This window comes from Oncorhynchus gorbuscha, linkage group LG13 (genome assembly GCF_021184085.1).
Source record: "Oncorhynchus gorbuscha isolate QuinsamMale2020 ecotype Even-year linkage group LG13, OgorEven_v1.0, whole genome shotgun sequence".
NCBI lineage: Eukaryota > Metazoa > Chordata > Actinopteri > Salmoniformes > Salmonidae > Oncorhynchus > Oncorhynchus gorbuscha.
This window is the reverse complement of record NC_060185.1, coordinates 12,879,785-12,894,784: the sequence shown is the minus strand read 5'-3', so window position 1 is coordinate 12,894,784 and position 15,000 is coordinate 12,879,785. Positions and strand designations below refer to the sequence as shown.

General features: G+C 45.5%; 1 protein-coding gene across 3 annotated transcripts in view; it reads left to right on the top strand.

Moving 5' to 3' along the window:
- LOC123992520 (ventricular zone-expressed PH domain-containing protein-like) overlaps window positions 1-15,000 on the top strand; it is a 158,981-nt gene that overhangs the window by 18,906 nt on the left and 125,075 nt on the right. For all 3 annotated transcript variants that reach the window (XM_046293722.1, XM_046293721.1, XM_046293723.1), the window contains exons 2-4: window positions 5,700-5,860; window positions 7,201-7,416; window positions 12,571-12,745. In XM_046293722.1, coding sequence (XP_046149678.1) covers window positions 5,723-5,860; window positions 7,201-7,416; window positions 12,571-12,745 — 529 coding nt within the window. In that variant the 5' untranslated portion in view covers window positions 5,700-5,722. The remainder of the gene's footprint in view (window positions 1-5,699; window positions 5,861-7,200; window positions 7,417-12,570; window positions 12,746-15,000) is intronic.

The window sequence follows — 15,000 nt, the reverse complement described above, 5'->3', positions numbered from 1 at the left end:
AAGTGCAGTTCAGTTTCCTCCTCATTTTGTGGGCAGTGAGCACATAGCCTGTCTTCCCTTGAGAGCCAGGTCTGAATATGCTGGCCTCTCTCAATAGCAAGGCTATGCTCAATGAGTCTGTACATATTCAAAGCTTTCCTTCATTTTGGGTCAGTCACAGTGGCCAGGGATTCTGCCAGTGTGTACTGTGTTTAGGTCCAAATAGCATTCAAGTTTGCTGTTTTTTTGTTAATTCTCTCTCTCTCTCCCCTTTCCACACACCTACTGTCGTCACAGGTGATAAAAGACACTTTGATTAATGGTACTCTAATGGTGTTAGTGTCACAGTGATATATCTCATTTGAAACCTTTAGTGATTGTTCCCTATCAAGTTGTATCCAGCCTTACTGCCAGGAGAGATAAAGCCAACCCATCCCTCTGTGTTGATGGCTGTGTGGTTGTTTGGATTCAGAACTGGCATTAGCCAATGAGCATTCCCTCCTCCGTATCCCGACGATGTGTTGCCATGGACTCTGTGGGCAGGAATTGGGTTTGATAGTGAACTGTAGTCTCCTCCACATTAGCTCTTCAACGTAGTAAAACACTCAACAGAGGATTTCAGAAATTGCACCAAAAAAGTAATTTATACTGAACAAAAATCGAAACGCAACATGCAACAATTTCTAAGATTTTGCTGAGTTATAGTTCATTTAAGGAAATCAATCAATGAAAATAAATTAATTAGACCCTAATCAATGGATTTCACATGACTGGGCAGGCGCGCAGCCATTGGTGGGCTTGGGAGGGCATAGGCCCGACCACTTGGGAGCTAGGCCCACTCACTGTAGAGACAGTTTATCCCCATATAAGGGCTTTATTACAGACATAAATTCTTCTTATCAACCCCACTTTTTTATTATTTTTTATTTCACCTTTATTTAACCAGGTAGGCTAGTTGAGAACAGGTTCTCATTTGCAACTGCGACCTGGCCAAGATAAAGCATAGCAGTGTGAACAGACAACACAGAGTTACACATGGAGTAAACATGGTCCTTCTGTAGCTCAGTTGGTAGAGCATGGCGCTTGTAACGCCAGGGTAGTGGGTTCGATTCCCGGGACCACCCATACGTAGAATGTATGCACACATGACTGTAAGTCGCTTTGGATAAAAGCGTCTGCTAAATGGCATGTATTATTATTATTATTATTATTATTATTATTAAACAATTAACAAGTCAATAACACAGAGAAAAAAGGGGAGTCTATATACAATGTGTGCAAAAGGCATGAGGAGGTAGGCGAATAATTACAATATTGCAGATTAACACTGGAGTGATAAATGATCAGATGATCATGTACAGGTAGAGATATTGGTGTGCAAAAGAGCAGAAAAGTAAATAAATAAAAACTGTGGGGATGAGGTAGGTAAAAATGGGTGTGCTATTTACCAATAGATTATGTACAGCTGCAGCGATCGGTTAGCTGCTCAGCTAGCTGATGTTTGAAGTTGGTGAGGGAGATAAAAGTCTCCAACTTCAGCGATTTTTGCAATCCGTTCCAGTCACAGGCAGCAGAGTACTGGAACGAAAGGCGGCCGAGTGAGGTGTTGGCTTTAGGGATGAACAATGAGATACACCTGCTGGAGTGCGTGCTACGGATGGGTGTTGCCATCGTGACCAGTGAGCTGAGATAAGGCGGAGCTTTGCCTAGCATGGCCTTGTAGATGACCTGAAGCCAGTGGGTCTGGCGATGAATATGTAGCGAGGGCCAGCCGACTAGAGCATACAAGTCGCAGTGGTGGGTAGTATAAGGTGCTTTAGTGACAAAACGCATGGCACTGTGATAAACTGCATCCAGTCTGCTGATTAGAGTATTGGAAGCAATTTTGTAGATGACGTCGCCAAAGTTGAGGATCGGTAGGATAGTCATTTTTACTAGGGTAAGCTTGGCAGCGTGAGTGAAGGAGGCTTTGTTGCGGAATAGAAAGCCGATTCTTGATTTGATTTTCGATTGGAGATGTTTGATATGGGTCTGGAAGGAGAGTTTGCAGTCTAGCCAGACACCTAGGTACTTATAGGTGTCCACATATTCAAGGTCGGAGCCATCCAGTGTGGTGATGCTAGTCGGGCATGCGGGTGCAGGCAGCGATCGGTTGAAAAGCATGCATTTGGTTTTACTAGCGTTTAAGAGCAGTTGGAGGCCACGGAAGGAGTGTTGTATGGCATTGAAGCTCGATTGGAGGTTAGATAGCACAGTGTCCAATGACGGGCCGAAAGTGTATACAATGGTGTCGTCTGCGTAGAGGTGGATCAGGGAATAGCCCGCAGCAAGAGCAACATCATTGATATATACAGAGAAAAGAGTCGGCCCAAGAATTGAACCCTGTGGCACCCCCATAGAGACTGCCAGAGGACCGGACAACATGCCCTCCGATTTGACACACTGAACTCTGTCTGCAAAGTAATTGTTGAACCAGGCAAGGCAGTCATCCGAAAAACCGAGGCTACTGAGTCTGCCGATAAGAATATGGTGATTGACAGAGTCGAAAGCCTTGGCAAGGTCGATGAAGACGGCTGCACAGTACTGTCTTTTATCGATGGCGGTTATGATGTCGTTTAGTACCTTGAGTGTGGCTGAGGTGCACCCGTGACCGGCTCGGAAACCGGATTGCATAGCGGAGAAAGTATGGTGGGATTCGAGATGGTCAGTCACCTGTTTGTTGACTTGGCTTTCGAAGACCTTAGATAGGCAGGGCAGGATGGATATAGGTCTGTAACAGTTTGGGTCCAGGGTGTCACCCCCTTTGAAGAGGGGGATGACTGCGGCAGCTTTCCAGTCCTTGGGGATCTCAGACGATATGAAAGAGAGGTTGAACAGGCTGGTAATAGGGGTTGCAACAATGGCGGCGGATAGTTTCAGAAATAGAGGGTCTAGATTGTCAAGCCCAGCTGATTTATATGGGTCCAGGTTTTGCAGCTCTTTCAGAACATCTGCTATCTGGATTTGGGTAAAGGAGAACCTGGAGAGGCTTGGGCGAGGAGCTGCGGGGGGGGGGGCGGGCTGTTGGCCGAGGTAGGAGTAGCCAGAGAAATGAGAAATGCTTGTTGAAGTTTTCGATAATCATGGATTTGTCAGTGGTGACCGTTGTTCCCTAGCCTCAGTGCAGTGGGCAGCTGGGAGGAGGTGCTCTTGTTCTCCATGGACTTCACAGTGTCCCAGAACTTTTTGGAGTTGGAGCTACAGGATGCAAACTTCTGCCTGAAGAAGCTGGCCTTAGCTTTCCTGACTGACTGCGTGTATTGGTTCCTGACTTCCCTGAACAGTTGCATATTGCGGGGACTGTTCGATGCTATTGCAGTCCGCCACAGGATGTTTTTGTGCTGGTCGAGGGCAGTCAGGTCTGGAGTGAACCAAGGGCTGTATCTGTTCTTAGTTCTGCATTTTTTGAACGGAGCATGCTTATCTAAAATGGTGAGGAAGTTACTCTTAAAGAATGACCAGGCATCCTCAACTGACGGGATGAGGTCAATGTCCTTCCAGGATACCCGGGCCAGGTCGATTAGAAAGGCCTGCTCACAGAAGTGTTTTAGGGAGCGTTTGACAGTGATGAGGGGTGGTCGTTTGACTGCGGCACCGTAGCGGATACAGGCAATGAGGCAGTGATCGCTGAGATCCTGGTTGAAGACAGCGGAGGTGTATTTGGAGGGCCAGTTGGTCAGGATGACGTCTATGAGGGTGCCCTTGCTTACAGAGTTAGGGGTTGTACCTTGTGGGTTCTTTGATGATTTGTGTGAGATTGAGGGCATCTAGCTTAGATTGTAGGACTGCCGGGGTGTTAAGCATATCCCAGTTTATGTCACCTAGCAGAACAAACTCTGAAGCTAGATGGGGGGCAATCAATTCACAAATGGTGTCCAGGGCACAGCTGGGAGCTGAGGGGGATCGGTAGCAGGTGGCAACAGTGAGAGACTTATTTCTGGAGAGAGTGAATTTCAGAATTAGTAGTTCGAACTGTTTGGGTATGGACCTGGAAAGTATGACATTACTTTGCAGGCTATCTCTGCAGTAGACTGCAACTCCTCCCCCTTTAGCAGTTCTATCTTGACGGAAGATGTTATAGTTGGGTATGGAAATCTCTGAATTTTTGGTGGCCTTCCTGAGCCAGGATTCAGACATGGCAAGGACATCAGGGTTAGCAGAGTGTGCTAAAGCAGTGAGTAAAACAAACTTAGGGAGGAGGCTTCTGATGTTGACATGCATGAAACCAAGGCTTTTTCGATCACAGTAGTCAACAAATGAGGGTGCCTGGGGACATGCAGGGCCAGGGTTTACCTCCACATCACCCGCGGAACAGAGAAGGAGTAGTATGAGGGTGCGGCTAAGGGCTATCAAAACTGGTCGCCTAGAGTGTTGGGGACAGAGAATTAGAGGAGCAGGTTTCTGGGCATGGTAGAATATATTCAGGGCATAATGCGCAGACAGGGGTATGGTGGGGTGCGGGTATGGCGGAGGTAAGCCCAGGCACTGGGTGATGATGAGAGAGGTTTTATCTCTGGACATGCTGGTTGTAATGGGTGAGGTCACCGCATATGTTGGAGGAGGGACAAAGGAGGTATCAGGGGTATGAGGAGTGGGACTAGGGGCTCCATAGTGAACTAAAACAATGATAACTAACCTGAGGAACAGTATACAAGGCATAATCCCACAGGTGAAGAAACCGGATGTGGAGGTCCTGGGCTGGCGTGGTCTGCGGTTGTGAGGCCAGCTGGACACACTGCCAAATTCTCTAAAATTACATTGGTTTATGGTAGAGAAATTAACATTAAATTATCTGGAAACAGCTTTGTTGGACATTCCTGCAGTCAGAACACCAATTGCACGCTCCCTCAAAACTTCTGTGGCATTGTGTTGTGTGACAAAACGGCACATCTTAGAGTGGCCTTTTATTGTCCCAAGCACAAGGTGCACCTGTGTAATGATCATGGTGTTTAATCAGCTTCTTGATATGCCACACCTGTCAGGTGGATGGGTTATCTTGGCAAAGGAGAAATGCTCACTAATAGGGAGTGAAATTAGCTTTTTGTGCGTATGGAACATTTCTGGGATCTTTTATTCCAGCTCATGAAACATGGGCCAACACTTTACATGTTGTGTTTATAATTTTGTTCAGTGTATATTACTGTTTGTGTGTGTTCTTGTGTCCGTGTCTGATAACACACAGTCAGAATAATCAATATTCAATCGTCCCTGACCCATGTGTGTACAGTACAGCTGAAATGGTTATCCCCCCCTTTGTAACTCTCTGAGTGTTAATATTTCCATAGAGGGCCGGAGGAGCTCAGGTGAGGGGGGTAAATGTTTACCCTTTTAAATGAGCAAACTCACCGCTCCTGGGAGCCTCCCACACATTCATTCATGCAGCCGTCTCCTCTGCTGTGCTGATATGTGGTGGTGTTTGTCCTTGTCAGGCAGTGTCGGTGGAGCGCTCCCTAAAGTGTCACATATTAGTGTGGTGGGGAGATACACTGGTCACAGATTAACTTCATTAACCACACCTGTGGAACTACAGAGGAGAGGATTATGCCTACAAGGCTCTCTCTCGCCTACACTCTACATATTAAAACAGGAGACGCTGATAACTCGTTATTAAGAACCCCCTTCTTTATTTCTTTCTTTTTCCTCTGCTTCTCTCTCTTTCTCTCCCTCTCTTTCTCTCTCAGGAGTCTGATGTGTAGCAGACACCATGCATCAGCTGTTAGGCCTGGTGCTGGGCAAGAGGGACCTTTCCCGGGCTGGAGACCTCTTCTCCCTGGAGGACTCTGAGATAGAGGACTGCCTCTCACAGGCCCTGGAGGAAATCAAGGCTATCTCCTGCTCCCCTGTGAGTACACACACACACACACACACACACACACACACACACACACACACACACACACACACACACACACACACACACACACACACACACACACACACACACACACACACACACACACACACACACGCATCCATGCACACACAAATAGATGACTGTCTCTTTGAATCACTAGAGGTCCAAGCTATCTATTGCTCTCCTGTGAGTTGCCTATGCAAGCACACAAACATGCACACATGCGAAGCCACGTCCAGACACACACACACACACACACACACACACACACACACACACACACACACACACACACACACACACACACACACACACACACACACACACACACACACACACACACACACACACACACACACACACACACACACACACACACACACACACACACACACACACACGCGCACGCGGACATGGCATCACCTCACCAAACACACCTGTCATTTCCATGCTGACTGCACACTACCATTGGGATAGCAGCTTATGGCAGGTGTGTCTCTTGGGACTGTTCCCTGGGATAACAGATATGATACGATTCTCATCACTCCAGGGCCCACATGTCCTCATTTCCCATCCAACACAGTCAGTCTCTCAGTCATCATCATTCAGACACTGTCTAGATGGGGCCATAGTTTGAATGAACATTTCCACCTCAACATGGAAAAAGTCAAGAGTATTTTTCCTTTGATAATCTGAGTGTCAAGGGATAGCTAACACCAAAAAGTATTGTAGCCTTGAGGCTTGGGTCTGTATGTTAGATTCCTAAATAGAGTAAAACTCACAGGCGACTAGTGAAGCTCAACCCAAGTTTATTCACCTACTGGGTCTCACAGCTGCATAAGACAAAGACCTGTTTACACAAGCCCATATATTTATACCTTCCTGCCATGCCGAGTCTCCTCCTTACACATCTGGATAGCCAACACATCTGCTAGACGGGATTTTAGCGATGCCTGTCCTTTCTCTCTTCATCTGAGATGACCTCGGCCCAAATTCCTCACTCACCCCGAACTCACGGCTGTCCTGTTGACTTGTACCAGATGTTAGCCCTTCTCCTCACCGTAGGATACCTGATGTGTAACAATAACATGTTCTGACAGAATGTGAACTTCCTGCATCCCCCTGTCTCACTCAGTAGATTTCCATACCCTCTGTTCTAATATTATAACATGAACGAGGATATTTCATATTTCAAGTTTAGAAGTTAGATAGCTTTCAGGTTGACTGCATTTGAAACTATATTAAAAACAAGCATGCTCTTTCCTCATTGTTCCTTGATCATGATTGGCTGATCTGAACTCATCTCCCCTCTGATTTGCTGACTGCAGGACTACCTGACCAATGACAATGACCAGGCTGTGGTGGAGATCTGCATCACGCGTATCACCACGGCAATCAGGGAGACACGGTCCATCGAGCGCCATGGGGGGGCACTGGTGGGTCTGTGGGAGTCCTGTCTGGAACACAACCTCACCCCCCAGGGTAAAGACGAAGACACACCCCATGCCAAGATAGCCTCTGACATCACCAGCTGTATTCTGCAGGTACACTACACCACACCACACACACACACACACACACACACACACACACACACACACACACACACACACACACACACACACACACACACACACACACACACACACACACACACACACACACACACACAGAATACCCCTGTATCAAGATCGGACAGGTCTGGACACACATGCATCCAAATGTATCCAGGGCTCCTGAGTGGCGCAGAGGTCTAAGGCACTGCATCACAGTGCTTGAGGTGTAACTACGTTTTCCCAGGCTGTGTCACCAGATAAACCTGAAATGCTTTTTCAACCACCTTGAAGGAGTTCCCACATATGCTGAGCACTTGTTTGCTGCTTTTCCTTCACACTGCGGTCCAACTCATCCCAAACCAGCTCATTTGGGTTGAGGTTGGGTGATTGTGGAGGCTAGGTCATCTGATGCAGCACTCCATCACTCTTCTTGTTGGTCAAATATCCCTTACACATCCATCCAGGAGGTGAGTTGGGTCATTGTCCTGTTGAAAAACAAATGATGTCCCACTAAGCGCGAACCAGATGGGATGGCGTATCGCTGCAGAATACTGTAGTAGCCATGCTGGTTAAGTGTGCCAATATGCCATCCCACAGGGTTTGTGCTTAGTGGGACTATAATTTGTTTTTCAACAGGACAATGACCCAACACACCTCTAGGCTGTGTAAGTGCTATTTGACCAAGAAGGAGAGTGATGGAGTGCTGCATCAGATAATCTGGCCTCCACAATCACCCAACCTCAACCCAATTGAGATCATTTGGGATGAGTTGGACTGCAGAGTGAAGGAAAAGCAACCAACAAGTGCTCAGCATATGTAGGATCTCCTTAAAGACTTTTGGAAAAGCATTCCAGGTGAAGCTGGTTGAGAGAATGCCAAGAGTGTGCAAAGCTGTCATCAAGGCAAAGGGTGACAACTTTGAAGAATCTAAAATATAAGAATATTTAACACTAATTGTGGTTAATACATGTGTTATTTTATAGTTTTTATATCTTCACTATTATTCTACAATGTAGACAATAGTCAAAATAAAGAGAACCCCTTGAAATTAGTAGGTGTGTCCAAACCTTTGACTGGTTCTGTAAAGTGTGTACCCTCACATTCCTGAGACATAACCCATATCGACACACCTGCCTTCACATACCTGTACATGTCACATGATTTACAACACAGCAGCTATAGGCTACAGGCACACAGGCAGCATACATAACATCACACCTGTTTGCTGATCTGTACATGTCCATCCTACGCACAGTACAATCGCATACTGTGCATGTCCAGGTATGTGTTATCATGGTGGTAGGGACATGTCCAGGTATGTGTTATCATGGTGGTAGGGACATGTCCAGGTATGTGTTATCATGGTGGTAGGGACACTTCCAGGTATGTGTTATCATGGTGGTAGGGACACTTCCAGGTATGTGTTATCATGGTGGTAGGGACACTTCCAGGTATGTGTTATCATGGCGGTAGGGACACTTCCAGGTATGTGTTATCATGGTGGTAGGGACACTTCCAGGTATGTGTTATCATGGCGGTAGGGACACTTCCAGGTATGTGTTATCATGGCGGTAGGGACACTTCCAGGTATGTGTTATCATGGTGGTAGGGACACTTCCAGGTATGTGTTATCATGGCGGTAGGGACACTTCCAGGTATGTGTTATCATGGTGGTAGGGGCGGTAGGGACACTTCCAGGTATGTGTTATCATGGTGGTAGGGGCGGTAGGGACAGTTCCAGGTATGTGTTATCATGGTAGTAGGGACATGTCCAGGTATGTGTTATCATGGCAGTAGGGACATGTCCAGGTATGTGTTATCATGGTAGTAGGGACATGTCCAGGTATGTGTTATCATGGCAGTAGGGACATGTCCAGGTATGTGTTATCTTGAGTGTAGGGACATACTGTGCTTGTCCAGGTATGTGTTGTCATGGCAGTAGGGACATGTCCATGTATTTGTTATCATGGCAGTAGGGACATGTCCATGTATTTTTATCATGGCAGTAGGGACATGTCCAGTTATGTGTTATCATGGCATTAGGGACATGTCCAGGTATGTGTTATCATGGCAGTAGGGACATGTCCAGGTATGTGTTATGAGTTCGGTAGGGACGTTCTTGTGGTGCACAGTAGTGGTCGACCGATTAATCGGAATGGCTGATTAATTAGGGACGATTTCAAGTTTTCATAAGACTCGGTAATCGTCATTTTTGATACCATGGCCGATTACATTGCACTCCATGAGGAGACTGCGTGGCAGGCTGACTACCTATTACGCGAGTGCAGCAAGAAGCCAAGTTAAGTTGCTAGTTAGCATTAAACGTATCTTATAATTAACAATCAATCTTAACATAATCACTCGTTAACTACACATGGATGATGATATTACTAGTTTATCTAGCTTGTCCTGCTTTGCATATAATCGATGCGGTGCATGTTAATTTCTCATCGAATCACAGCCTACTTCGCCAAACGGGGGATGATTTAACAAGCCAAGCGCATTCGTGAAAAAAGCACTGTCGTTGCACCAATGTATACCTAACCATAAACATCAATGTCTTTCTTTAAAAAATGTTTCCCATGCCAATAAGCCCTGAAATTGAAATTTAATTGAATTTGAGACAGAGAGACAGAGAGAGAGAGAATAAGCTCCTTGTCTGGTTAGTCTTCATTAGTGAGCTCCATGTCTGGTTAGTCTTCATTAGTGAGCTCCATGTCTGGTTAGTCTTCATTAGTGAGCTCCTTGTCTGGTTAGTCTTCATTAGTGAGCTCCATGTCTGGTTAGTCTTCATTAGTGAGCTCCTTGTCTGGTTAGTCTTCATTAGTGAGCTCCATGTCTGGTTAGTCTTCATTAGTGAGCTCCATGTCTGGTTAGTCTTCATTAGTGAGCTCCATGTCTGGTTAGTCTTCATTAGTGAGCTCCATGTCTGGTTAGTCTTCATTAGTGAGCTCCATGTCTGGTTAGTCTTCATTAGTGAGCTCCATGTCTGGTTAGTCTTCATTAGTGAGCTCCTTATCTGGTTAGTCTTCATTAGTGAGCTCCATGTCTGGTTAGTCTTCATTAGTGAGCTCCTTATCTGGTTAGTCTTCATTAGTGAGCTCCATGTCTGGTTAGTCTTCATTAGTGAGCTCCTTATCTGGTTAGTCTTCATTAGTGAGCTCCTTATCTGGTTAGTCTTCATTAGTGAGCTCCATGTCTGGTTAGTCTTCATTAGTGAGCTCCATGTCTGGTTAGTCTTCATTAGTGAGCTCCATGTCTGGTTAGTCTTCATTAGTGAGCTCCATGTCTGGTTAGTCTTCATTAGTGAGCTCCATGTCTGGTTAGTCTTCATTAGTGAGCTCCTTGTCTGGTTAGTCTTCATTAGTGAGCTCCATGTCTGTTTAGTCTTCATTAGTGAGCTCCATGTCTGGTTAGTCTTCATTAGTGAGCTCCATGTCTGGTTAGTCTTCATTAGTGAGCTCCATGTCTGTTCTGGAGTTTGAGTCTGATGGTTGAACTCCTCTGAGTCTCTGGATGAGCTCCTTTAATCTGAGAGCAGCCTGATATTACAGTGACTCACTCTAATAGGACTGTGCATGGCTGTGCGTCTGTGTGTGTGTGCGTGTGTGTGAGTGTGTGTGTGTGCGCGTGTGTGCGCGTGTGTGTGTGTGTGTGTGTGTGTGTGTGTGTGTGTGTGTGTGTGTGTGTGTGTGTGTGTGTGTGTGTGTGTGTGTGTGTGTGTGTGTGTGTGTGTGTGTGTGTGTGTGTGTGTGTGTGTGTGTGTGTGTGTGTGCGCATGTGTGCGCATGTGTGTGTGCGCATGTGTGTGTGTGCGTGTGTGTGTGTGTGTGTGTGTGTGTGAGTGTGTGTGTGTGTGTGTGTTGGTTCCTCATATCAACAGAGAGAGGACGGTGCTGTTGTTTTTAGTAAGACTCTTGGACGTGCAGTGAGAAAGCATTGCCTGCACTGCCACCTGTTGGTAGTACAGAAGTATGACACTTTTCTAGCCATAAATATGAGTTGAGCATTAATCCCTTATAACAACACTGTACGGTAGCTCATCAGCTCTAATGGTAATACACCATGTGTTTTATAGTATAGTTGTTTTCAGATAGAATATAGTACAGTTGTTTGGGTATGTTTCAGTGTTTGTCTTATGGCGATAGAAGATAGTAGCTCAGTGGTCACCAAATCGGGTTTTGGTCACCTTCAGACCATAGGACTCATGCATTAACACAACTGATTTTTAAAAGTCTGGATACAATGTAGTTCTTCAGGAGAAAAGTTGGACAGTACTTTTGCCCATTTCAAGCCCTTCTAAATGTTCCCAAACCATCCCCTTGGGGGCGCTAGTGGATGTTAAGTTAGGCCCTGGGACACCACTGTCTACATGCAGAGAAACATACACTCTCCCCTTGAGCTCAGAAATGAGTCTTTATGTAAAGAGAGCCATCTGTTTATCCTCCGTTCTGTTCTATTCTGTTCTGTTCTGTTGTGTTCCCTTAAATTGTCCATGTGCATCACTAAGGGTTCATATACTGTAGGCCCTAAATAGGATGGACACACACACACACACATCATACATGTTTGAGATCTGTGATGTAACTGGTGAGAACGTCTATGGTCTACTCTAGTCCATTATTCTGATCAGCACATTCTGATCTGTTAATGTTACTCAGATACCGTGGTTCTAATGTCCCAGTTGATTGGAGTGTGATACCTACATGCCGACACTGTGGCATGGTATAAACTAGAGCTGTTATAAAAGGGGCCCGGGGCCACATTATATAATTGGGCACATGAGTGAATATACACTGAGTATATCAAACATTAGGAACACCTTCCTAAAATTTAGTTGCACCCCCCCCCCCCCCCACCCACCCCTTTTGCCATCAGAACAGCCTCAATTTGTCTGGGCCTCAATTCTCTCTCTCTCTCTCACACACACACACACACACACACACACACACACACACACACACACACACACACACACACACACACACACACACACACACACACACACACACACACACACACACACACACACACACACACACACACACACACACACACACACACACACACACAATCTCTGTCTCTCTCACACAATCTCTCTGTGTCTTTGTCTCTCTTCTACCTGTCTCTCTTCTCCGACAGAACTACAGTCGTCCCCCAGTGATGGCTCTAGCAGTGCCGGTGGCAGTGAGGTTTCTGCAGAGAGGCAACAGAGAGCTCAGTAGAAACATGTCCAGTTATCTCTCTCTGGCTGCCATGGCTAAGGCTGAACTACTGGCAGAACACACAGAGGCTATCACTTGCAGCGTGCTGGGAGGTAGGACACACACACGGACACATACACAGACACTCGCACACTTGCACACACAAACACAGAGGCTAATACCTGCATCGTGCTGGGAGGTAGGACACGCACACACAGACACATACACACACGTCCGTGCACACACACACACGCACACACACACACACACACACACACACACACACACACACACACACACACACACACACACACACACACACACACACACACACACACACACACACACACACACACACACACTCACACACTCACACACACTCACACACACACAGAGGCTATTACCTGCATCGTCATGCTGATTGAATTCGAATAACAGACTGGAAGCTTCAAAAGGAGGGTGGTGCTTGGAATCATTGTTCTACCTCTGTCAACCATGGTTACCTGCAAGGAAACACGTGCCGTCATCATTGCTTTGCACAAAAAGGGCTTAACAGACAGGGATATTGTCGACTGCTGATGACTGGGGTAAAGTAATTTTCTCTGATGAATCCCCTTTCCGATTGTTTGGGGCATCCGGAAAAAAGCTTGTCCGGAGAAGACAAGGTGAGCACTACCATCAGTCCTGTGTCATGCCGACAGTAAAGCATCCTGAGACCATTCATGTGTGGGGTTGCTTCTCAGCCAAGGGAGTGGGCTCACTCACAATTTTGCCTAAGAATACAGCCATGAATAAAGAATGGTACCAACTAGAGGCCAACCGATTATGACTTTTCAACGCCAATACTGATACCGATTATTGGAGGACCAAAAAAAGCCGATACCAATTAATTGGGCGATTTTTTAAATGTATTTGTAATAATGATAAATACAACAATACTGAATGAACACTTATTTTATCTTAATATAATACATCAATAAAAATCCATTTAGCCTCAAATAAATAATGAAACATGTTCAATTTGGAAAAAGAAAGTAAAAGTGCAATATGTGCCATGTAAAAAGCTAACGTTTAAGTTCCTTGCTCAGAACATGAGAACATATGAAAGCTGGTGGTTCCTTTTAACATGAGACTTCAATACTCCAAGGTAAGAGGTTTTAGGTTGTAGTTAACATAGTATTTATAGGACTATTTCTCTCTATACCATTTGTATTCCATATACCTTTGACTATTGGATGTTCTTATAGGCACTTGAGTATTGCCAGTGTAACAGTATAGCTTCCGTCCCTCTCCTCGCTCCTACCTGGGCTCGAACCAGGAACACATCGACAACAGCCACCCTCGAAGCAGCGTTACCCATGCAGAGCAAGGGGAACAACTACTCCAAGTCTCAGAGCGAGTGACGTTTGAAACTCTATTAGCGCGCACCCCGCTATCTAGCTAGCCATTTCACATCAGTTACACCAGCCTAATCTCGGGAGTTGATAGGCTTGAAGTCATAAACAGCGCAATGCTTGAAGCACAGCTGCTGGCAAAATGCACAAAAGTGCTGTTTGAATGAATGCTTACGAGCCTGCTGCTGCCTACCATCGCTCAGTCAGACTACTCTATCAAATATCAAATCATAGACTTAATTATAACATAATAACACACAGAAATACGAGCCTTTGGTCATTAATATGGTCGAATCCGGAAGCTATCATTTAGAAAACAAAACTTTTATTATCGCATATACCCGGACTCTGCGTGCAATGAACGCAAGAGATGTGACACAATTTCACCTGGTTAATATTGTCTGCTAACCTGGATTTCTTTTAGCTAAATATGCAGGTTTAAAAATATATACTTCTGTGTATCGATTTTAAGAAAGGCATTGATGTTTATGGTTAGGTACACGTTGGAGCAACGACAGTCCTTTTTCCGGGAATGCGCACCACATCGATTATATGCAACGCAGGACACGCTAGATAAACTAGTAATATCATCAACCATGTGTAGTTAACTAGTGATTATGATTGATTGATTGTTTTTTATAAGATAAGTTTAATGCTAGCTAGCAACTTACCTTGGCATCTTACTGCATTCGCGTAACAGGCGGGCTCCTCGTGGTGTGCAATGAGAGGCAGGTGGTTAGAGCGTTGGACTAGTTAACTGTAAGGTTGCAAGATTGAATCCCCGAGCTGACAAGGTAAAAATCTGTCGTTCTGCCCTTGAACAAGGCAGTTAACCCACCGTTCCTAGGCCGTCATTGAAAATAAGAATGTGTTCTTAACTGACTTGCCTAGTTAAATAAAGGTAAAAAATAAATAAATACAATTTTTAAAAAAATCGGCCAAATCGGTGTCCAAAAATAATAATCGGCCATTCC